Source organism: Dermochelys coriacea, chromosome 1 (genome assembly GCF_009764565.3).
Source record: "Dermochelys coriacea isolate rDerCor1 chromosome 1, rDerCor1.pri.v4, whole genome shotgun sequence".
NCBI lineage: Eukaryota > Metazoa > Chordata > Testudines > Dermochelyidae > Dermochelys > Dermochelys coriacea.
This window is the reverse complement of record NC_050068.2, coordinates 242,417,935-242,442,648: the sequence shown is the minus strand read 5'-3', so window position 1 is coordinate 242,442,648 and position 24,714 is coordinate 242,417,935. Positions and strand designations below refer to the sequence as shown.

General features: G+C 45.5%; 1 protein-coding gene across 2 annotated transcripts in view; it reads left to right on the top strand.

Moving 5' to 3' along the window:
- Nucleotides 1–3,124: 3,124 nt before the first annotated feature.
- The window catches only part of WNT5B (Wnt family member 5B), a 97,122-nt gene continuing 75,532 nt past the window's right edge, over nt 3,125–24,714 (top strand). Inside the window, exon 1 of one of the 2 annotated variants that reach the window (XM_038369018.2) lies at nt 3,125–3,485. Coding sequence is in view for 1 of the 2 variants with exons in the window: in XM_038369027.2 (XP_038224955.1) it covers nt 3,480–3,485 (6 nt within the window). In the remaining variant the exon portion in view is untranslated. The remainder of the gene's footprint in view (nt 3,486–24,714) is intronic. The other variant, XM_038369027.2, reaches the window with a different exon arrangement.

Genomic DNA, 24,714 nt, shown 5'->3' with positions numbered 1-24,714 from the left:
AGGGTATCAAAGCAAAGCATTTTAGTGGGGGATAAGGGAGGTTTGTGGGCAGTGGAAAGACAAAGAGATACCCTCTTCCCCTTCCCCTTTCAGAATGAAAAACTGGGACACTTTACACTGAGGGGTTGGGTGGGAAAAAAATACATGTATCCACCTATCACCCCCTACCGTCTTCCCTACTGTGTCCACCACCCACACACATGCCTCACCAATTCATCCACATCTTCATTCATAACCACTCTGTTTCCCTGCACTCAGTCTTACCAGCCCTGACTGCTTCCCTCCCTGTTCAAAACCTCCCCAAACCTCCCCAGCTCTCTCCAACCTCCACCAACTCAGAACCTCCCCACTCATACACCCCTCTTCCTTCCAGGCTGAGAAGCCTGCCTCATTGCATCAACCTCTTCACAGCTCAGAACCACTCCCTCAGTGCCAATCTCTCTCCCACCCAGTACCCCCAAGGCCCAGAACATCACACCCCTCTCTGTGCACATACAAACACACACAACTGTCCAGGCTCAGAACTCTTCCCTCTTGTACCTGACACCCACCACTACCACCAGGATCAGAAACCTCCCCTACTTCTCGTTAGATCTGAAGAAGCAGGAGCAGAGGCAGTGAGGAAGGACTGTGGCAGCAGGGTGTGATATGCTCTCAATTAACTTCATACAAACCTGCATTCCCTTCTCCTTCCTCTACTGGATAGCCCATGTGCTGTATGGACTACAATGGCTGGCAACTACAAGAAACACGTGTACCCAGCCCTATATTTTGCCTCTGTAGGTAGCCTTACTGCAGCCTCTATATGTATTCCCAGCTCTGTGCCTTCTCCCTTTGCCCTCAAGTATTCCCCTAGTGGTAGCCAGGTGTACTGCAGCCTCCAGGGGCTTACAGAAGCACCACCCCCACCAGGAGTCCCTATGCAGTGCATCGGCCACACTACACACTTATAGCATCAGTGCTGGAGTTTTGGCCCAATAGCCCCTAACAACCAGTTGCACCTGGACCTCCCCAGACCAGGGCAGATAGGCAGCACAGTAGTTAGGTAGCACACCAAATGGTCCAGTACAAGTTGATACCTCAGCACTGCGAAGCACCCCTTCTCAGAAAGAGGATCCTTTGAAGCCAGTCCCAGTGTGTATTAGTGAACAAAATGCTCTGTGCCTTGCTCGCTGGAGACTGGATGCTCAACAGTTAAAGTTCTGCAAACACACAAGGAACAACATCCCATCTCATAAAACACATTTAGCTCCAGGTGAGAAAAACTCACCCCCCCCCCCCCACTCACTGCAGACAGTGCAATTTGGAGGCGATGTTTCTCTCTAATTAGTTGGTATTTGCCATAACAGCTATTATGTTTCTGGTTATAAAGTCCTGAGGACAATGGTTCCTTATTTCCTACCAAAAATAGTGAGTTACTATTTATTCCCAGCCACACCTCTGCTCTCCCTAATTCACATTGAAAGAAGGTATAACTGAGTGCGGTGATGGGAAATGTTGGATTATTTGGTCATAAATTAAGACAGCCAAAACCTTCAATTCTTTTTTTACTATATATCCTGCATTCAGATGTTTACCTATTTCTCTAAAAGTGCCCAGATAAATATTTTCTCTCTGAACATGAACAGAAGCTCAAAGCTGTTTGAAACCAGACACTAATGGGCTGGTGTGTGCCTCAAATTACACTCGCTAAGCCCGACTCTGAGTTCGGTAAAAATGGTGTAAATAGAAAGTGATTCCAATGGGCCAGATTTATGCCTGGGGTAACTCCATTGCACAGTTATTCTGGATTTCAACTGGTGTACCTGACATCAGAATCTAGCCCACTTCTTGTACCTTTGCACTTGTATGCTACCCCTGCTGCATTTGGAAGTTGGAATCCTGATACTGGAGCTCTGATGAGAGGATCCCAATATGCCAGACTGCAAATCCTGGTATTATTGCACTAGTGTGTAAGTGTCACTGAACTCAGAGGCTGGGAATGTAAATCTTGCTACTAGTGTGCTGGTATGTAACCCTGAGGGCCAGATGTTGATCTCAGTTACACCAGTGTAAATCTGCTAAATTTGAAGCTCCTCCAAATTTATACTAGTATAAATGAGAACAGACTCTGGTCCCAAATATGGAAACTAATATGTAGAACCTATTGCACTGTGAATGTGAAGTCTGATATTCATACCTTTGAGTGTGAATCCTAATGCACTCTGAATGTGTATCCTGATTAAGGCCGCCACCCCCCTTCCCTGGAGCACCAGCGGTGGTCTCGATTGCACACTGATACCCCTGCCCCAGGACAGCCACGGCACCCCCAGAACCTCCTCTCCAAACTACCCAAGATTTGGTCCAGGATATATAGTACATAATCCAAAATTTCACTGGCCTATGGATCTGCATTCCCTAACCAGACTTCTTTGCATCTTGGAACATAAGAATAGCCATACTGGGTCAGACCAAAAGTCCATCTAACCCAGTAGCCTGTCTTCCAACAAAAACAAGGAGGAATCCTTGTGGCACCTTATTGATGAAGTGGGTTTTAGCCCACAAAAGCTTATGTCCAAATAAATTTGTTAGTCTTTAAGGTGCCCCAAGGACTGTTGTTTTTGCTGATACAGACTAGCATGGCTACTGCTCTGAAACCTGTCTTCCAAAAGTGGCCAATGCCAGGTGCCCCCGAGGGAATGAGGGAAGGTGTCTGTTTCACTAGAGGGTGTAGGGAGAAGGATGCCATGCCCTGGGCTCTGGAGAGGGGATGTACATGGGGAGGGATGTAGACATGCTTGGCTTCTTACAGGAAGTTTAAACCCCAATGGGGAGGTGTCTCCGTAAGGGAATGGAGGCCCAGGCGAGTGGGGGGCTCTGGGTGTGTCCCCCGGGATTGGGGACTGAATGTGTCCAGAAGATCTCGGTCTGTAGACGATGTAGCCCCTGGGGGCGGGGGAATCCTGGGCTGCAGAGAAGGTAGCCCCTGGGGCGAGGAGGTCCCAGGCTCTGGGAGGCGGGAGTCCCCGGGGATCCCAGGCTCTGTGGAGCGGCGCACCGTGCGAGGCGGGGCGGGCTCGGGGGCTGGCGCAGGGCGTGCGGGAGGCGGGGCGGAGGCTGCCGGAGCCCCCGGGATCTGCTCGCTGAGCTCCGGCCCCTGCACTCGGCACCGCAGCTGCCACACACCGGCTGAAAGTTAAGTCCGGTCCCAGCCGCTGCAGGGAGAAGAGCCCGGGGCAGCCCCAGCGCGGCCAGGGCAGAGCGAGAGAGCGGGGCCCGGGCAGCAGCGGCGCAGCTGAGCGAGGAGCCGGGCACGGGGGGCTGGGACGGGGGGGGCTCGGATGAGCCTCGGATTTAAAGACTAAAGGGCAGCGAGAGCCGGTGGGCCCCGGGGGCAGGTGCGTCTCCTCCTGGTCTCCTGACATCGCGGCCGGGGACAGGACTCACCTGCTGCCTGCGGAGCCGGGGCTGGGAGCTGCCGCCTGACGGGGAGCCACCAGATGCAGGTAGGAGGCGGCCGGGCTGAGCGAGGGTTGGGGCGGGATGGGGCTCGCCGATGCTCCTGTTACGCTGGCCGGAGGGTGTCAGACCGGGCGGCTCTGGGCTGAGCCAGCCCCGCCTCCTGACGCTTTCCTGGCGCCTTGATCCCCCTTCGCCCCGGGGAGGGGCAGGCTGGCTGGCCGGCCGTCAGCCCGCGTCCGGGGGCTCTGGCCGGCCCAGCCTCTTGCTGCCGAGCCCCGGGCGCGGGGGCGGGCTGTAAATCCCACGAGCGGTCCCAGGGCCGGGTGCCGCGGAGCGGGATGTGTCGGGCGGCGGGCACCGGGCGGGAGCGGGATCAGCGGAGGGAAAGGGGCAGGCGGCTGTTTCGGGGCCAAAAGCAGGTTGGGTGGGGGGCGTGGGGGGGGAGGGGCCCCTCTCCCTGAGGCGGCGGCGGCGGCGGCGGCGGCGCCCTTGCGCCCTTCCCCTGCTGGCGCAAAGCTGGAGCTGCTGCTCCCGTGGGGGCAGGAAGCCTCCCCCCGGCCCTGGCTGCTCCCTTAGCTTCGTTGTGTCCTCGCCCGCTCGCCGCCAGCCCCTGCCGCAGGCAGCTGAGGGGTCGGGCTTCCCGGGCCCCGCGCTGCGGGCGGGAGCTGCCCCTCGGCTGTGCTGCTGGGGCGTTTGACTTGTGGGCCGGGGTCCCTCGCTGAGGAGCGCGCGGCTCAGACCTGGCCCCGCGTCCCCCAGCCTCCTTTGCCGTGGCTGGGCGCGAAACTTTCTGTCACTTGGTGCTTTCCGAACGGGCGGCTGAACCTCGTGTGGGGAGCTGCGGGGTAACGGGGGCCGGCCGCGGGCCTGCAGAGGGGCCTCTGCTCTGAGCCCTCCCCGACGGGGGGTCGCGACTTGCGATTGCTCGGGGCATGTGGACACCGGGGGCAGGAAGGTGCCCGGCGTTCTGGGAGGCCTGAGCCTCCGGCGGGTGGCGTCCAAGCCTTGGGGGAAAGGCACCACAGGGAGAGTCCTGGAGCCGTGCTAGCAGGGCTGCCTTTCTCCCACCTTGCCCGCCACTGGGCCCCTGCCCTGGTGAGAGAATTCAGTTCCTCTGACTAATTCACTCCTTGGCTCTCTGCTGGGACAGAGGCGGCATATATCGTGGCCTTTGGGCTCGGTACATTTGTCTACCGGCACCTGGACTAAGGCTACTGAGTGATTTTACTAGGCTCTAGCTTTCAGCTACGACAAAGGAGGTGGATTCGAATTGGTGACCTAGAGCAGCTGACGGAAGCTTCTGCTCCAATAGAAAAGGAGTACCCGTGGCACCGTAGAGACAGACTAACACGGCTGCTACTCTGAATTCTGCTCAACGGAATTTGTTAGTCGCTAAGGTGCCACAAGTCCTCCTGTTCTTTTAGAGGTGTACGTGCCGCTACTTATCCTGCTGAGCAAGCCCATCCTCCTGTCAGTGTCTGTTGGGCAGACTTAAGTCTGCCTTGTGCCTATGTCGTGGTTTATGGATGCAAGCACATAAACCCTGAGGTTGTGCCTTTGGGTGGCTTTTTGTTTGGGGTTGGGCTTTTGGGTTTTGGGGTTTTTTTTTTTTTTGTCTTCCTCTGCAGCATGGGACACAGATCACTTGGTGGTTTGAACTAGAGTAAATGGCGGATTCTCTGTAACTCAATGTCTTTAAATCAGGAAATGAGAACTTCAGTAACTCAACCAGAGGTTATGCGCCTATTGCAGGAGTGGGAGGGTGAGGTTCTGTTGCCTTCAGTGTGCACGATGTCTGACTAAATGGTCGCGATGGTCCCTTCTGACCTTAACGTTTGTGAGTCTGCATGGGAACACACACAAGCGCGTGAATGAGAGGAAATTGACACCTGTGCACCCCCTCACTCTCCGCACAGAATCATAGGACTGGAAGGGACCTCAAGAGGTAATCTAGTTCGGTCCTCTGCACTCATGGCAGGACTAAGTATTATTTGGACCAGCCCTGACAGAGGTTTGTCTAACTTGCTCTTAAAAATCTCCAATGATGGAGTTTCCACAACCTCCCTAGGCAATTTATTCCAGTGCTTAACCGCCCTGACAATTAGGAAGCTTTTTCTAATGTCCAACCTAAACCTCCCTTGCTGCAATTTAAGCCCATGGCTTCTTGTCCTATCCTCAGAGGTTAAGAAGAACAATTTTTCTCCCTCCTCCTTGTAAAAACCTTTTATGTACTTGAAAACTGTTATCATGTCCCCTCTCAGTCTTCTCTTTTCCAGACTGAACAAACCCAATTTTTTCAATCTTTCATCATAGGTCACGTTTTCTAGACCTTTAATCCTTTTTGTTGCTCTTCTCTGGACTTTCTCCTATTTGTCCACATCTTTCCTGAAATGTGGCTCCCAGAATTGGACCCAATACTCCAGTTGAGGCCTAATCAGCGCGGAGCAGAGCAGAAGAATTACATAAGAATGGTCATACTGGGTCAAACCAAAGGTCCATCCAACCCAGTATCCTGTCTACCGACAGTGGCCAATGCCAGGTGCCCCAGAGGGAGTGAACCTAACAGGTAATGATCCAGTGATCTCGCTCCTGCCATCCATCTCCACCCTCTGACAAACGGAGGCTAGGGCCACCATTCCTTACCTATCCTGACTAATAGCCATTAATGGACTTAACCTCCATGAATTTATCCAGTTCTCTTTTAAACCCTGTTACAGTCCTAGCCTTCACAACCTCCTCAGGCAAGGAGTTCCACAGGTTGAGTGAAGAAGAACTTCCTTTTATTTGTTTTAAACCTGCTACCCATTAATTTCATTTGGTGGCCCCTAGTTACTTCTCGTGTCTTCCTTACAACACTCCTGCTAGTATGTCCCAGAATGATGTACATCCATGCACACACCCTTTTTGTATATACATTAGAATACAAACATACATATATCTGTTCTTGCACACACATCAACATGAAGACATCATCATGCATCAGCGTTCTCTTTCTCAAGTGCACCAACACATGCTTTCTACAAGCATCATTGTACCGACAGCTTATGTGCCTGCGTGCACGAACATAGTCCCATCTCTTTCATGTATGCCAACACACATGTTCCCAAAACTATGCCCATTAGAACTCTCAATCTCTTGTGCATAAATATGTTTAATAGCTTTCATGTGCCTATGTACCAACACCCGTGCTTATTCTTATTCTGACATTGTACAAGTACACTAATTCTCTTGTGCAATGTCACATGCCTATTTGCACAAAATCTCTTATTCCAAACTTGATTGAATGTGTACACAACACACTTGTTCCCCCACTTCTGCATAGAATTTGTGGGTGTGCACATGCACATACTTTTACACATGTACACCTCACTCCTTTCTCACATGCACACTAGCACTGGCATACACATGCGCGTGCCCACGCACTCCTCCTCTCTCCCAGGCATGCAAGTGTGGATGCTCACACCTGCACCAGCGCACACATTCTCATGTGAATCAATTCTTTCTGTGTCACACAGAACAACACTGCACGTACCAGTGTTCATGCTCCCACCTGCTCCAATTCTTTCTCTCTTGCTCACTCAAAGAACTCTTATATATGCCCATCAACATGTTCCTTGCACATGCCAACACACTTAGGCTTACCGGTATAATCTATCTCCCCCCATCCAATATATACATGGGTACATATGTTTTCTAACATATGCATTTGTGCACACATATACACTCTCTTTTGTGCTAGGACATACTCTTTTACACACATTGATCTCTCTCTCCTCTCCAGTTTCATATGAGCCTTGGTGAATAAATGATCTCAGGCATGCACATGTGCAGGGACACACAAGCTCTCTTTCCCTTTGCACGTCTGTATAGGCATCCCCTTATCCTACCCAGTATGGCTGGGTGCATGGATACTGGCAGTACCCTGTTCTTCAGTTTACATTTCTAGACTTTCTCACCCATGTGCACAAACACTCTTGCTCTTACACTCTCTCCCTCATGCATGCACTTATTTATGCACGCTGGCCATGCACTGGCCATCTGAAATGGCTGTCATATTGTCATAGCACTTTTTGCTTGCTGGCACATGTCCATCCTCTATCACATACACAAGTTTTGTTTTAAAAGGGGAGAGAAACATGTGCATGTCCTTTAGAAAAAAAAATAATAAAGACACAGGCCTGTGTCTTACAAAGTTCTGGAGTGGTTAATAAAGTAGAAGGGGATGGGAGGAAAAGAGAGTGGTTCTTTTTTACACTATTGTCCTAGTCATCATCTTATATGAAGTAAGGTGGCATTTCTTTATATACCAAGTGTTGTCAATATATGGAATATTTACCAAGTGTGGCAGAAACTAGTGTATGTTACAATTTATTTTTCGTCTTTTAAAGAAATTAGACAAGTATACAGAAGGAAAACCATTGTGAGGTCCAACTGCCAATTCAGAGTGTGAGGCAGAATTGGATAGGCAAGCTGGCCTCTCTCCATCTGTAGATTTCCTGTGCTCCCAGGCTCCATCTCACATGTGTGTCTTTATGCCCAGGAGTGTCAGCGAGGGATTCCTTCCTGTTGGAAAGTAGTTTCCTCCTAGCTCACTTTGTAGCTGTAATATTAGCACCCTCTTCTCTTTAAACACACTCTGAATTCACCTTCTTTCTAAGATAAATATCATATGCGGTACTTAAAACTACAGTATCTTCACGTTATTAATCCCCGCCTCAGTATTGAAGTTGAAAGGATTTTACAGTCTAGTTCACTTCATTACTGCCAACTTCAAATATTTGAAAAATCTTAAATCAAGCCCCCCAAAATGTGTGATTGGCTTAAAAATCATGTGCTTCTTTTAAATTGGGATTCTTTTTATTTCCCTTCTGGGTTTTTGTTTTGTTTTTTGTTTTTTGAGATTTTGGAGTGTGCAAAGAATATTTTTAAGTTTTTTTTCCTGAAACTGCAAGGTCTAAAACTTACCTTTTTACATGAAAGCTGAGATTCTCGTGCAATTACTTGTCTACAGGAGCTGAGGCTCTTAGTAAAATGCCAAATATTGTGAGACTTGCAAGAAATTCACAAGACTTGGCAATTCTGTTACTCTTCACCTTTAATGCTCTTTGCATTTCACTCTGTATCAAAAGGCTGGTAAGTTTCACATTCTGTAGAGTTCTTCTGCACTACTATGATGCTGTTGGATTTGCAGAAATGCAGGGCAGCAAATCATCACAAATAGCCTGTTTATTGAAATCAATATAAACATATTTCTATTAATTATTTTTTTTCAATTTTTTTTAAAGCAAAACTTAAGTGTAAATTGAGTGACAGTGTCACGTAAACCATTTCAGAATAACTTGGGAACACACAACAAGCACTTCAGTAATCCTTTTAAAATCAGGATTCAAATAGCCAAAACTTTCAAGGCAGAACAATTTGTACTAACTGCAGCTCATATTTTTATTGAGAAAGGGACATAAACTTGTTAATAAAAGGGATGCAGACTTTGCTGAAAAATTGGAGAAGGTGCGGAGAAGAGACACAAAAATGGTTTGTGGGCGGAGAAAGTACTTTACAGTGAGAGACTTAAGGAGTTCAGCCTGTTTAGCTTATCAAACAGAAGATTAAGAGATGACTTGACTATGATGTATATGTACCTTCATGGAGGGAAAATTGCAGATACTATATTGCTCTTTAATTTATCAGACAAAAGGAATAACAAGAAACTATGGCTGGAAATTAAACACAGACATTCAGATTAGATTTAAGGCACAAATTTTTAACGGTGAGGATGATTAACCGTTGGAACAAACTACCAAGGGGGAAATGGCGGATTCTCCATTTCTTAAAATCTTCAGATCAAGACTGGATGCCTTTCTGAAGATGTGCTTTAGCCAAACACAAGTTATTGGTCTCTACAGGAGTAGCTGGATGAAATTCTATGGCCTGTATTCTACAGGAAATTAGACTCGATGATCTGATGGCCCCTTCTGACATCCCAATCTAGAAAACTTATGTGAACTTTTCTGTGTATAATGAGGTGGAGTGATGGGGCAGCCGGAAGCAGATTGTCATTATTTAGCACAGCAGTTTCACGTTTCACAGAGTAGCTATATAAATCTTATATTTATAAAATACCTTTCATCCCAAAGTGCTTTCCAAGATGAAACTAATACATGCTACAAGCTATATATACATAGGGCTCACTTAATTTATCTTTGGAAGTGCAGCCACCTCTACATTAAAACATGGCAGCTTTTTAACAGTCTAAACCACATTTAAACAACATTGACTATTTAAGGACAGGAATTAAAAAATACCATATTTGGTTGAAGCTATAGGGGAATTTAGATGAGGAGAATCTAATTATTTAGTTGGAATTTGGCTGAAACAAGAAGAATTTAAACCCTTACAGAAAGTATCACAAATAGCCAAGCCTCTAATTTTACATCTCATCTGAAAGATGGCACCCACAGCAATGCAGGGCCTTAATTCCAGGTTGTGGTATCAGGTCTGAATTAAGCGACAGAGGGGAAAGCACTGCCTACTGAATTGTCAGCATCACCTCCTGCATCTCCTAGGATGGTTTTCTTTAGAGGTCTTTCATCTGAGTACAGTCCTACTTTGTCATAGGCACCTTGCTCTCAGCATTGCAGCTATGTTCAGACTGCAATTTCACACGGACACACCCCTGAAAAGCCTTTCCATTTAATATGAAAACCACATGGAGGGGCTGGGAATACTGAGAATAATGGGGAGGAAGTGCTCAGATTGTCAGTCTGTGCCATAACTTCATATTTGGTGATGCTCTAGGCTGCAGATTCTTACCCTTCAATGGTTTCGCTGTGGGTGCTCCTCTTGGTACCCAGCAAAAGCAGATGGCTAGGTCTGTCTGAATCCCATCTCTTCTACTGTGTATGTTTACCTGTCTAAATATAACTCCTCAGCCAGTCTCATGCATCCCAGACTGACCTGTTCTCTTGTGGCTGAGCTGTGGGTCTGGCTCTTGCTGCAGTATTTCCTGGCGGCTTTGGGCTCATGGTTTGCAGCTCAGTCCCTCTCTCAAACAGATATATGTTAGACACTCATTCTCTCTAGGACATTGGGAAGCCAATTCTCCCTGTTCCTAGGTTTTATTTTTAAACCTGGCTGTTCAGTGAGAAGCCTAACAGTTCTAAGGAGTGGAGGGTCCCTATTCCTCCCCCTCCCATTGCTCACTCCTTCTCTGAATATGTACAATATAGTGGGCTTCAGGAAACCTCCTGTCTGCCAGTTACAATCCACACAGTTTATGCTGCAACTCTGATCGTTCCCAGAGATCAGGCATGCTGAGGCAATCCTTAAAGGGACAGTGTCTCTCTTTAAACCTCTGTCAGAATCTCAGAGATGGGGTTGGAAGATATTTTCCACTGTATGCCTTTTCTATTTCTATTTTGTTTAGAGTTTGACTCCTTTGAGTTTGCTGTAGTTTTTAATTTACTTGGGAAAACATTTATATACACCTCAGCCTTTGAAGAGCAGAGGAGAGAGGAGTGAAGTGGGGAAGGGAAGGGTATAATTCTCTGCTGGGTTGAATTAATTTGTTTTAAAATCCTATTCCAGAGACTAGCCCTTACAGTCCAACCCTGCAGCCCTTACATATCTAAAGAAAGACTGAAAGATGAAATCATTAGTGCCTTGCACACCCATGCAAGAGACTCTTGATTGATTTAGTCTACCACATGAAAGAAACGGTTTGATTCCTGGCACGGTAGACTAGAACTCCTTGAGCTAACCCAATGGCGTTGTGGTTAGTGCTGTTGTATTTGGAGTAGAGGTAATTAAGGCTGACGTTTCCAAAAGGGACTGCTGATTTTTGGGTGGTTCTAATTTTGAGTTGTCTGACTTAAGGCACTTTAAAAGGGCCTGATTTTCAGAAGTGAGTGGTCAACACTTTCTGAAAATCAGGTCCCTGTAAGTTGTCTGAAATTGGTTCCCCAAAATTATTAGTCACTTTTGAAAATTTTAGCCAAAGAGTCTAAAGCAGTGGTTTTCAACTCGTGGTCTGCAGACTATGTCTAAGGGGTCCATGAAAGGTTGTCATTACCATAGAACAGTGGTTTTCAACCTGTGGTCCGCGGACCTCCATTCAAAATTTTTTAGGAGTCTTCAAATGAAAAAAGATTGAAAACTACTGGTCTAAAGGAAACTGTTTGTCATTGAGAGAGATTAATTCAACTACACACAAGCAAGAATGCTGAAGTGATTTCTAATGAGGAGAGACTAGTTCAGACCAAAACTCTCAGAACTCTTGACTACATGACCCTCCTGCAAGGATATTCAATTAGAACAAACTGTCCTAGGCAGATCAGTAATCTGTGTCCAGACCGCTGTTGCATACAACTTTTAAAGGTGACCTAAAAAAGAAATAAAATGTGTTTCTCTCTGATGTATAAAAAAGAGCTGCTTGCTTTTTACCTTAAATCTAGAAGTGTCAAGATTTCCTTGGTTTTGTTGGAGGCTTTTTTGGGAGTCTGTTTATTGCAAGTTGTTACATCTTAACTGAAGAGCTGAGAGATTGAATATTTAATAAAGTAAGTGTTTTCCCAAGTGTTCTTTAGTTGTTGGGGTTATATAGGCATTAACAAAAGCAAACAGAAACAGTGTTTTTAAACAGTCTGATTATAATTCTCTTTTTGTCAATTGTTCAACTTTTAGTATTAATTTCTTATGTGTTGTGTCACAGTTTCACTAGTTCATAACCATAGGATCTCCAAGATAGACAAGATCTGACTTTTAAAGAAAAAAACAAGAGGATTCTCTTAGTTGGTCACAAAAGCTTTCAGACCTTCTTCATACATCACAGAATAGTGAAAAAGGACACAAACCCAAATTTGTCTTACTTGGAAGTTCACTTTTAAAAGCAGTTTAATTATTTCATAGGTGTTATATATACTACACTTCTAATTTTCTGAAATCTTGTTTTACACTCAACATAGAAAATGGATACAACAAATAAAATAAAATTACACAGTATTTTTCTTTTACAAATTTAGCCAATCTGGGGGCTTTCCTAGTACATTATCTAGCTAACCCACCCATTCATTCTAATCTTGCTGGATCTGGGCTTGGTACAATGTCATGGTTTTATTCAGTTACTATGCTGACATTTTCATTTTTGTGTCTTTTTTGGAAAGATTTGGAAAGTCCCAACTAGATACTATCACTTCAGACTCTACACAGCCTTGGGTTCTAAGAACTTAAGTGAAGTTTTATGGTCAGCTATCAGGTTTAGTACATTCTACCATACAGGTGTTCATGGAATTTCATTATTCTGTACACTGCACCTTAAGGCCTATTAGTTGAGCATAAATACCAGTTCTTGTCAGGGCATAGGATGTGTATTCAATAGACTTCTCCCTGTCATTGTGTAATCTGAGTGAGATCACAGTTCCCACTCCAACCAGGAGGTCTCACAAACCAGCATTACAGGAAAAAAATGGAATCAGATGGTTCTTACACCTGTGCACCTGTGTCACATTCTTTTTGCCATTTCTATTAACATTCCCCATTTTTACCTTTTAACAATTTGGTTAGATGTTTTAATAGTTTAGAGGAGTATAAAGTGAATTCAGCAATCACGTTTTAAGGCCAGGGAAGCTTACAACTGGATAACTTTATTAAGTGCCAGTGCTATCTGTATAGGTTCCATTTTTTCTTTAACTGGATGGATTCCTTCAGTATCAACTCTGAGTCCTAAGAAAACTGCACTGTCCTGAAAAAAAAAAAGTCACTTGCTTGTCTTTACTCAGCTTCAGAGTATTTTTGCACTACTGCTTCCAAATTAAGTAAATACATTTCTGTGGTTCTTCATAACTAGAGTAGCATTCAGAGAGCATAGTAACCACTTGCACTTTCTGGTCCATAATAAAAGCTCTGGTACATTAACCAGGCCCAAAGGGAATGTGTTAGACTAAGGCCTTGCCTTGACCAGAAAAATGATGATGAAGTTTAGGTCAGGCTTAGACAACATGAACTATCTAAACCCCGTACCTCCTCCCACGCACCCCACTCAACCACTTGTCCTAGTGTAAATGCAGGATAACACCTTCAGATAAGTTTTAGCAGGTTGAGTTAAGGCCTAGATTTGAGCTAAAGATCTTACCCTGAATCTACACTAGAAGAAGTGGCTAACATCTTTAGCTCAAGACTAGGCCTTAACTCAGCCTGATAAAACTGATCTGAAGGTGTTACCCTGCATCTACCCTAGCACAAGTGGTTGATTTTAGGTGAGGTTTACAGAGATTTAGGGTTTCCAACCCTCCCAGTTTTGCCAGGTGTCTCCTGGAATCAGGCTCTATCTCCCCGAGGCCACTGACGCCAAACCAGGAGATTTTAGGCCGGCACTCCTGGAAGTGGCAAGCACATCCCCCTGGCCCCTGGGAGGAGAGGGAGTATCTGTGCACTGCCCACGCCCCAAATACCGACTCCGCAGCTCCCATTGGCTGGGAACTACAGCCAATGGAGCTGCGGGAGCAGTGCCTGCAGGTGTGGGCAGCACGTGGAGCCCCCATCCCCCCCAGGGGCCACAGGGACATGCTGGCCACTTCCAGGAGCAGCACGCAGAGGGGGCGATGCATGGAGCCCCCTGGCCCCGCTTACCTCGGGCAGCTCCCAATTGGCAGTGCAGCAGAGCTAAGGCAGGCTGCCCTGGCAGCTCCCATTGGCCGCAGTTCCCTGCGGGACCTGGGAGCTCCGGAGTCAATGCTCAGGGTATTGGCAGCGCATAGAGACCCCTGCCCCCCAGGGACGTGCCGACTGCTTCGGGCACAGAACCTGTGCAGGCAGGGAGCCTGCCTTAGCCCCGCTGCATCACCAACTGGGAGCTGCTCAAGGTAAGCACCATCTGGCCAGAGCCCACACTCCTCACTCCCTCCCGCACCCCAACCCTCTGTCCCAGCCCTAAGCCCCCTCCTGCACCCAAACTCCCTCCGACAGCCCGTACCTCCTCCCACGCATACCATCCCCTGCCCCAGGCTTGAGCCCCCTCCCGGAGCCTGCATGCAACATACCCTCCCACATCCCTGCCCCAGGCCTGAGCCCCCCCAACACCCAAACTCCCTCCCAAAGCATGCACCCCAACCCCCTGTCCCAGCCCGGAGTCCCTTCCCACACTCCAAATCCCTTGGCCCCAGCCCAGAAAAAGTGAATGAGGGTGGGGAAGAGTGAGTGATGGAGGGAGGGGTGGGTGGAGTGAGCGGGGGGGCAAGGGTGTTTGGGTTTGTGTGATTAGACAGTTGGGAACCCTACAGAGATTCCATTTTCTGACCAGCTCTACGAAAGTGTATTCCCACTGGTTCTTCTGGCTGACTATTCCAATGTTTTGTGTGTGATAACTTGTCATTCATTGCAAATTGAATTCTTGGTTGTGTCCACATGGTTGGTTTGGAGAGGCTGAGAAAAGTTAATTTTTCTTACTCTGTGTTGTGCTTTCAACTGAATATCCAGAATTCTTACCTAAAATAAATTTTCCTTCTAAATTGTGGTTGTTAATTCACTATTCAGCTTCTTGCTGCATACTCCATATACAAATTAGATCTCTGCTATTTTTCCAATGTAGTTAGACATCTCATGTGGAAGCTGGGTGTTTTAAACCTATGATTCGAGACAATCTTTTGCTTGGCTGTTGTCCAAACAGGCACTCTTGAAAACTACCATACATCTTCTAGCTAAGAATACACACACACAAAACAAAACAAAATACACACCTTTGGTCCCACTACTGCCAGGAACTTTTTCTGCCAGGCCCTGTACCAATTGTTTCTAAAAACTCTTTTGAGTTCTCCCCAGAATTGCTAACACTCTGTTCTGAAGCTGCATCAAAGCACAATCCAGACCAACCTCTGAAACAAGTCATTTCTTTCTTTGTTTTGCATTGCTTTGTTCTCGCTCCTCTTCTAAAATGCAATTGGTCCAACTTTTTATCACCAACCTATTGTGTTTGGAGTAAAGACAACTGAAAATTCAGAGGCCAGATTCACAAACACTTGTGTGATATCTATTCATCTACACCAAAAGGAGGCATGTTCTTGAAGGAGGAAAGACCAGTTCTCACAGAAACATCCCCTATGTATTTCTCTGGCAAGACTATTACAAACATTACATCATTGGATCAGACCAGTAAAGCTAGGTGAATATCTCAAACATTTCCACTAATACTTTCTAGAATTAAAAAAATTTAATTCAGGTTGATTGTTTTTGTACAATTTTGTATGTGATCTCCATTAATGTTTTAGCAAATGAGTTTACTGGCAGGAACATTCATAGAAACAGTACATTATAAGCAAATAGACAGTGGTGATGGAATTTGTATTTTGAAGTTATAAATGCAAATATTTGTATCATAAACATGATTCCAAGAGTTATGTTGCTCCATTTGAGGAACAGAAACCATACCTGTCAACTGTGTATTCAATCAAAGCTAACCAAGTAGTTGAATTTCACTTATGTTCTGGCAACAAAATGTTCACAAACAATCTATATACCAGGAATTATTTGTAGGAATTCTCTGCCAAGTAATTTTGGATGGTAAAATTTGAGAAAAATTGTAAATTGCTGTTGAAAAATCTGAGAAGAGGAAAAAGTCAAACTTCATTAAATTATATATTGCAAATTATTCACTCAGCTCTACTGATCAGTGATCTTAAGGCAGGGCACTGTTACCTAGCAATTTCTAAGGCCTGGTTAACTCTTAGATTTGTCATCTACACTAGAAGTGCCCTATTTTCCCATAGGGAAGACCCTGATTCATTTCCTACCACAGTCTGGTCTTTTGTTCTAGGGCCATGAGGGCAGCCCACACAGTCAGGGTTCTGTGATTAGTAACAAATCATGGTTCATCTGGACACATTGGATCATTCCAGACCAATGCTCACTTCTCACCCCTGGCTGGCTCAGGAGCAGATTTGACGAGCTGTGGAAAAGTTTGTGTTCAGCCTTCATGGTATAAAAGAAGGTCACTGCAATCCAGGACAGAAGGGAAGAGGAGGGAGACTAGGCAATCTCCATGGAAGATAGTCCCTTCCCTACAAAAATCCACTTTTATTGTCACAGGAAAGAATTGGTAAAGTTCTGTCTTTCTCAACAGTTCTTGTATAACCCATACCTGCTTGCAGTGGCACTCTGTCTCCTCTAGTGGTTCCTAGACATCTAGAGATTGATGAGTCTGCTACAATCTTGGTTAAGAGGCAGGTGGCTTTTAGCTCATGCAGTAGAGACTCATATACTAAGCTTCAGAGGTTCAGTCCCACTCGCCAAAAACTGGGGTCTGTGGACATTACACTTGCACTTGAGGTCTGATTGAGTTGCTAAAGCCCTTTGGCACAACGGCCATACTCATTTCCAAGCCCTGTCATAGCTTCTATTTGAGAACAAGGAGTGATAAGAAAAACTACTCTGCATTTACACTAAAAGCGCTCCATTCAATCATGCTCTGCCTAGTCTTGCCTTGAATTGAAGAGTTCCCCTCAATGAGGTAGAGGGTTCCCTTAAACTTCAATGAGGTCACTCATGTGAGTCAGAGTGGCAGGCTGAGGCCCTTAGTTGGTGCCTTTATTGAGTGGAGAGAGAGCGGCCTTGTTCACTCAGCTGCAGAGACAGGTCTTGAGCATTCCACGTGCCCCGACATCCAGATTCACGTCCGATAGATAATGGGTTATTTTCCAGATTGAACAATTTTAAACAAAAAGGGACTTTTTTTTTTCCAATGTCTATTTTATTTTCAAATGACCAAGAAAAATTCAGGGTAAGACTGTCAATCCAAAAATCTTAGGCTTTCTGATTCCCATTGTACTGTAGGTAGGAGCACTTTCCATAAAGGCAGCACCTTCCTATATACAGAGGAAAACTACAATCTAAAACAGAGATTCCTCAAAACTGGAAAGCCCTTCTTATATTTACCTCTCCTCCCTGCCTGCCTTTAACGTGGTTTAAAGTATAAACTGTCACAATATAGGATTGCAGCTTCTTTATTCCTGCCCCTGCCCCCCATCTTTACATTGGGGCTGATATGGAGAAAGGAAGAATGGCCCAATAGTCGGAGAATTAGCCTGGGACTTGGGAACCCTGGGTTCGGTTCCCTGTGGAAACGTGAGCAAATCACTTAAGGACATTCAGTTCCACATCTGTACAATGGAGATAATAGCACTTCCCCACCTCACCGGCGTGTTATGGGATAAATGCATTTAAAAGAGTGTGAGGTGTTCAAATATTATGGACACAGGGACATCTAAGTAACTTAATTGGGGACTTTTGATGCAGTCCCCTCTCCACCCACTCTCCCCTCAAATCTTACAGGACTGCAGTAGATATAGGACACTGTGAGGGGCAGGGGTCCCCTCAAGACCCCACGTCAGGTCCTTGTACTTTCTCTCCCCCCCCCGCCCCAGCTGACAACCAAGGGCTTCTTGGAACAAACAGACAAAAAGGACAAGTCCTCTCCCCTCTTTCTTCCCTTATGGGAGAGGGGAGTCCATGGGAAATTGAAAAAAAGCAAGGGTCACCTGGAATTCAGGCACTATTCCTAGGTCAGCCCTTTGAACTTAGTCTACTCAGGGTCCACTTCCAGCCCTTCCTCATGGGGCATGTTGATGTGAGGCTGGGTAGTGCAGTTTCAGGAGCAGTGTTGTTGGTGTCTCCCTCTTGGCAGGCCTGTCTCAGCTGTCCAAGGCAGGGCAGCCTCCTCCCTGTTCACCATCCCTTCCTGTGGCAGGTTTTCCCTTTTAAGCTCCCCCTCCAGACACAGCAAACCTTACAGACGTGCCTGGTTGGTGTTGAGCACGCCCAGAGGAGTTCCTTAGTCCCCGCTCTATCTTAGTGAGGGTGTGCCCCTTCACAGGAACAAATCTGATATATAGCTCAATTAAAACTGCTGCTTTCCAGGATCTCCTCACAAGTCCTGGGTTCAGTGGCTGACCTGAAGATGAATACTGCCTCGTGGTTCAAGTTCCTTGTTTTCTAAAACAAACAAAACCAACTAACCAAACCAACAAAAAAAAAAAACCCACCATACTGAACAGCAGAAGTAACAGACCTTTCTGCTAGATTCCTACCTTTGGTCTGCTCAAGCATTTGTACCCTATGCTGCATTTTGGGAAGGGTGTACATCAAGCTAAATATATCTACCTTCTCCTTGAAATGCAGTGTGGGGCACAGCGTTGTTTGGTTGAGTTCTTGTAGAACCTAAGGTGAGAAGCCAGCTTTAATTTTCAGCCTTGGGTTGGATTCACTGGTCAGTCGACTCAAACAGGATTTTTAAGTTCAGATCAGCAGCTTGTCTTTGAAGAGGGACATAAAACCTACTTTTTAAATAAAAAAACAAACTAATTTTAGCTACAAAAATAAAATTGAGACAGCCATATTTTTCTTGCTTAACAACCAATAAGGACGAAGAGTTGTCTTTGGACAAGTCACCTTAGAAAAACAAAAGTTCATAGCTTAAACACATTGGCTCACTGGGTACAGAAGTTGGTACGATACTAAGTATAATTCTAAATAGAAAGAGAGGCAGTCATGACGACAAACTCTCCTGGAGTCCTTGGATTTGCTATTGTATTCAGACACAGAAATGTGTATGTCTAAGAAATCCATAAAGACAGTCAATGAAGTGAAGTGAATTGTCAGCAAAAGATGTTTACAAATTTACACTTTTTGGGCCTGATTCTGATCTCTATTTCATCTCTTTTAGCTGAGTGACTTATGATTGACATTGCTGTGAGAAGAGCATCAAGCTCTGTGTTTGGCTGTCTTGTTGGCACACACAATATGTTTAAAACTCAAACTATCCCATATACGGCTTTATTTTTATCCCAAGGTTCTAATGATGTGTAACCTACAAGACTGAAACTTTCCTTTGTGTTTTTACAGTGCCTAATACGCTGGGGGCCTCTGGATACTACTGCAATACCAATAATAAATGGCAGAACTCCTCACTAAAACAATACAAACCTATAAAACTAGATTTCTCTAGAAGTTGTCAGTTGTTAGAGCAGGGAACTGAGAATCAGGACTCCTGGGTTCTATTCCAAGCTCTCTGACCTTGGACAAATCTGTATACTTCATTTTTCCCGTATGTAAAGCCTTCCTCATAACAGCAATGCAAATGAATGTCTGTGAGGTGTTGCAGAAAGTTCAGAGTATTATCATTATCATCTAGCTGGGTGCTGTTTAGACTCTCTATAACATAGTGTTGTTGAGAGGAGAGGCTGTGACATTTTTTTCAGCCCTTATCACAGACTGTGGCTATCCTGTTTCTTTGGCCATCCTGTCCTGTCCTCTTTGCTGCTGTTAGGGAGGGCAGCTAATAAATTAATAGTCTTTAGCAGACATTATTTTACAAACCGATCAGTTCTGTCTCTTGAATTTTCTATTCTTTAGTTCTAAATAATAATGTTTAGCACTTTACATCTGGAAAGTGAAATGAAAACTAATTCATCTTCACAACCCCTTTTAGTAGGTATTATCATTCATATTTTATAGATGGGGAAACCAAATCATAGAAAGGTTAAGTGACTTGCTCAAGGTCATATGCTGAAGCCTGGTCTACACCTAAAAATTAGATCATCCTAGCTACATCTCAGGGCTCTGAAAAATTTTGCACCCTGTGCAATACTGTAAGATCAACCTAACCCATAGTGTAGATTTGGCTAGGCAGATAGAAGAATTCTAGTGTTTCTTGGAGAAGTGGATTTACTGCATTGAAAGACAAACCCTTTCCGTTGCTGTGGGAAGTGTCTACGCTATAGTGCTGCAGTGCAGAAGTGGCATATGGAGGGGCATGCGGGATCATGTGCCCCTCCCCCCCCATTGTTCAGTCATATAGTGTGGCCGGGTTCCCTCCCTGTGGGACATCTGAGCCTGCAAACTGTGTCCAGCAGGGAGAGGCAGAAGGAACAGCTGGGAGCTGCAGGGAGGGGCCGCTACTTTCTGGGAGTGGTGTGTGTGACTCGAGCTGTGCTGGGGTTGTGGCTCCCCCCCTCCCCCACACACTATCAGCAGGTACTGGTCATCTCAGCTGCAGCGCTAGAGCTGCGGTGGCATAGCTGAGACACAGTAGTGCCCATAGTGTAGACATACCCAGAGTCACTGGCAGAGACGTACCTGGCTCCTTTGATTCCAGCAGTGAAAGCTGAAATTGGTGGACTCAGTCAACACCTCTGGAACAATGGACATCTTATGTACAATCCCACAGCACTGAGTAATAGTGCTATAGTTAAGTATTAACTCTGGCAACAGTCTGATGCTTTGTCCTGCCAATAAAGCTATTGACATGGAAACTAGCATCTGAGCCCTTGCCTGTCTGAAGGCAATTGCTGGGTTTTGGAGTTTTGGTCTTTAGATCAGGGTTCCAGCATATTGACACTGAGGTCATGGCTTGAGATCCAGGGAGAGACACATGGAGATGCACCACGAGGATAATCTCTTTTGGATTCTGAGACCCAAAACTATTGTTTCCCATCCTGGTCAGCCAGGCCCTTCCTCCTGAGGGGATACAGAGTACCAGACAGTGCAAAGGAGCAGTGTGGGCAGGAAAATCAGTGTGATCTACACCCATCCCCTCATCCTGACCCCCTATGCAAATATACACAAAAAACAGTGGGTAGGTTTTTTAAAAGCCACTGCTCTCCTTTTCATTCCTACAGGGGCCTGTCAGTGGCCATGAGAATGGGTCATGCATACAGGGCAGCAGTTATAAGGAGCAACCCAAGCTTAGGACAGCACTCCACTCAGCCATGAGAGCATGAGCAGTTGTCACCATAGGATCTCTACCCAGAGCAGCATATAGCCTTCTGGTGAGTGGGGAGGAGGAATAAAACAAGAAAGAAGGTAACTGGGATTTAAAAGGATAGGAGTGAAAGAGAAAATGGAGAGAAAAAGGAGTGATATGGCAACTGATCTGGGAGCAGGGTGCAAGAGAATACAGGGGCCATCACTACTACACTCTTATACCACAGTGGTGAATGTAGGATAAATACCCAGACTGTGTGGCAGGACAGGGCAGAGCACGGGAGGAGTTAACACAAAAAGTTGGGACCCACTGCTGTAAGCAGGGCTTTGGAGTGGAACCTGCGGAGCAGCTCCGGAGCAGTGAAGCTGCAGGTTTTTGCCTGGAGCTGGAGCGGAGCCAGAGCACAGCTCCAGAGCCCTGGCTGTAAGCTCTTTCCTCTCAACACTAACTTCCCCGCCTATATTTTGCTCCCCATTCCTCCTGCTCTGTCATCTCAGGCTATAATTCCCTAAATTACACAAGATGGGACTAGGTTAGTACTTCAGGTAGGAAACATCAAAGGAAAACCCACAGTCTGAGGAAGTGATGCATGAAATGCCCTTTTCTCTATTAGCATTGAACCAATGTCCCAACAGGGAGTTAGGGGGTACTGTGCTATTGGAGGGTGCCATCATTCACATGGGATGTAAAAATAGGGGCCTGACCAATTGTTGTCATTAAAGATGCCGGGGCACTTTTCACAAAAATAGGGTTGTTAATCCCTAATATCTTGCCCAAAATCCAATATGGGTAATTACACAGTCCCCCTAAACTCCTGTAGTTTCAAGTAGGTATTCTTCACTTCCTAATTTATTGTGTCATGTACTATTAAGCAGCTGCTGTGCTCCACTTCAGGAATAGCTGCATTACACCAGTGCGTAAAATGATCCTGACCTGTACAATTTGTAATCGAATTATCGAGTGCTTTGGGATCTTTAGATGGAAGGTGCTATTTAATGATCAGTGTTATAATGGTTTTATATACCCAGGGTTCACTACGTGAGAGCCGAAAGCTGGTAGCCTGTAACTGACCATTGCTCACACTCCATCTCCCAGCCCAGACAGGGCCAGGAGGGTTCTCAGTCTTCATCTGGGAGCCTCCCTAACTGTGTCTCAATTATCTGAGTATATGGAGACACAATCTACAGAGAACTGTAATAGGACATGCCTATCCACCCCACAAGTCTCCAAAAATGAGTATCTGTGATGTTCACTAATGAGTGGTTGTGGGACTTCCCAGCTGGGACTGTTGCACTTATTTCTCAGCAGAGAATAAGGTTTGTGCCTTGCCACTGTATTTTCTTTTCCTGGCATTGGCTGACATGGAACAGCAGGGCATTGTCTCTCTCGCACTAGTGTGAACTGCAATGTGAAAGGGTCTGGTGCAATACCATGTTGCTCCATTGCTCCCTTTTTCTGTTGCTCGACCTTTAGACCTGCTCATCAGATGAAGAGAGGCCAATAGTGCATGGAGATGCACTGGATCTGTTCAGTTTAAGGACTAATGGGATCTGTGCCAGAGTAGGACACTTTTCTTCTGGCCTCGCCATAGCAAAAAATAAAAAAAAAATTAAAAAGTTGCAGAAATAGAAGGATTCAGGTACAAGTGACAAAAATGCTAAGAGGTATCGAGAGACTAAAAAGATTAAGAGTATGTAAAGTAGAGAGAAGACGAGTGAGTGCGGACATGACAGAAGTACACAGATTAATGAGAAGTAAACCAGGCATTCCTGTATATATTTTTAAATAATACGAAGACAAGAGAACATTCAGTGAAACTGAAATGCAATAAATTTGACAAAGGTAAAATTTAAATACTTTCTTACACAACACATAATTAACATGTGGAACTCATTACTACTACTAGATGTCAGTGAGACCAAGAACTTTAGTAGGATTCAGAGAGGATTAGATATTTATATAGATATGAATTTTAGGCTATCTATTATAAGGAATATCAACACTTCTTCTTCAAGACATTTTCCCTAGTCTCCAGCTCTTGCTTGTTAAATTTCTTCCTCAACCCCACAAGCATGTAGTACCTTCCTCTGAAATGTCTGGTACTGGCCACTCTCAGAGACAGGATACCAGGCTAGAGAGATAATTGGTTTGATCTGGTATGCAAGTCCCTATGTTCTTAAATGGGGATGTGGTAATAGGATATTTTCTACCTCTAGGTGATCAGTACAAATCTGGCCCAGATCAGTAGTAACTGAAAGTTGCATATCACCTGAAGGCTGATTTGTGGTTTATGAGAAATAATTTCATGGTCTCAGTCTAGCTCCTAGTAGAAAATTGACCAAATTGCCAAAACTACTGTACCACCATTGTCGGCATAAATTGCCCCCTTGCTGACAATCTCAGCACTGAGACAAAGAACTAATTGAGGTGTGTGACAGAGCCATACATTCATGCCCTACAAGTGATCTCTGCAGATTGGAATTGAGAGAACTTGTACTGTTGATGCTAGCTCTGCACTTGTTCTCTTCATAAATACTGTACTTTATTCTCCAGGAATGCCAGTCTGACATCTTTGGTCATCAATAAGTCTCTATCCTTGAACCTGTAACAGATGCACAGGATACTGCCACTAACCCTACCTTTTGTTGTTAAGTTGTCTAAGCCGCTCCTCTTCCTCTCGTTGTTTTATCACTTTAATATCAACAACAATTTCCCCTTGACACAGTGCCCATTTGGTGCTGCAGGCAGAGAAACCTGAGCAATAGCACCGTGACATCAGACGTAATTCAGCCAGTCATCACTCCCTCCCTCCACTAACCCTAATCCTGCTGCCTGCTTTGGTCATCTCTCCCCTTGACAGTGCCCAATTGGTACTGCAGGCAGACCAGGCAAAGGTAAATGAAGGGAGCCATAGTGAAAATCTCCAGCCTCACTACTACTGGGCCAGTAAAGCTCCTGATTTGAAGCAGCCCCTGCTGATCCCCTTTATCCCCCAACTCTGTCAAAACCCTTCAGCCCTGACCTGTAGTTTCATTTGCTGACTCATTTCAGACAATGGGATTGAAGTATGCAAATAAACAGGAGGGAGGGCATGGTAACTGGTGGAGTTGCCTCTGACCTCATAATGCTTCTTTGCCTGTAGCACCGAATGGGCAGTATGCGGAGATCAGGCTTTTCTGGTTTTCTCAGCTTCACCAAAATCAATCAAATTCTTCCCACTGATGATTAGAATGTTCCCTGGAAGTTTGCAGTTGATTGGACACAATCTTCAGAAGTGCCATCAAGCTGAGTGTTAAGCCTCACTTTGCTTGGCCAAACAGTGCATTATATTGTAACAAATCTGTGGTCACCTAAGGACTTCCCAAGTTCTCTTATGTTGCATACCATGCATACTTTGAACTTCATAGTGGCAGCTGGGATAGAACTCAAGTCTCCCTGTTCCAACAACCCAGGCCTTTACCAAATTAACTAAAGGAAAATGTCTGTTAGTAGCATAGGGCCTATGACACATAATAGAGCAAACTCAA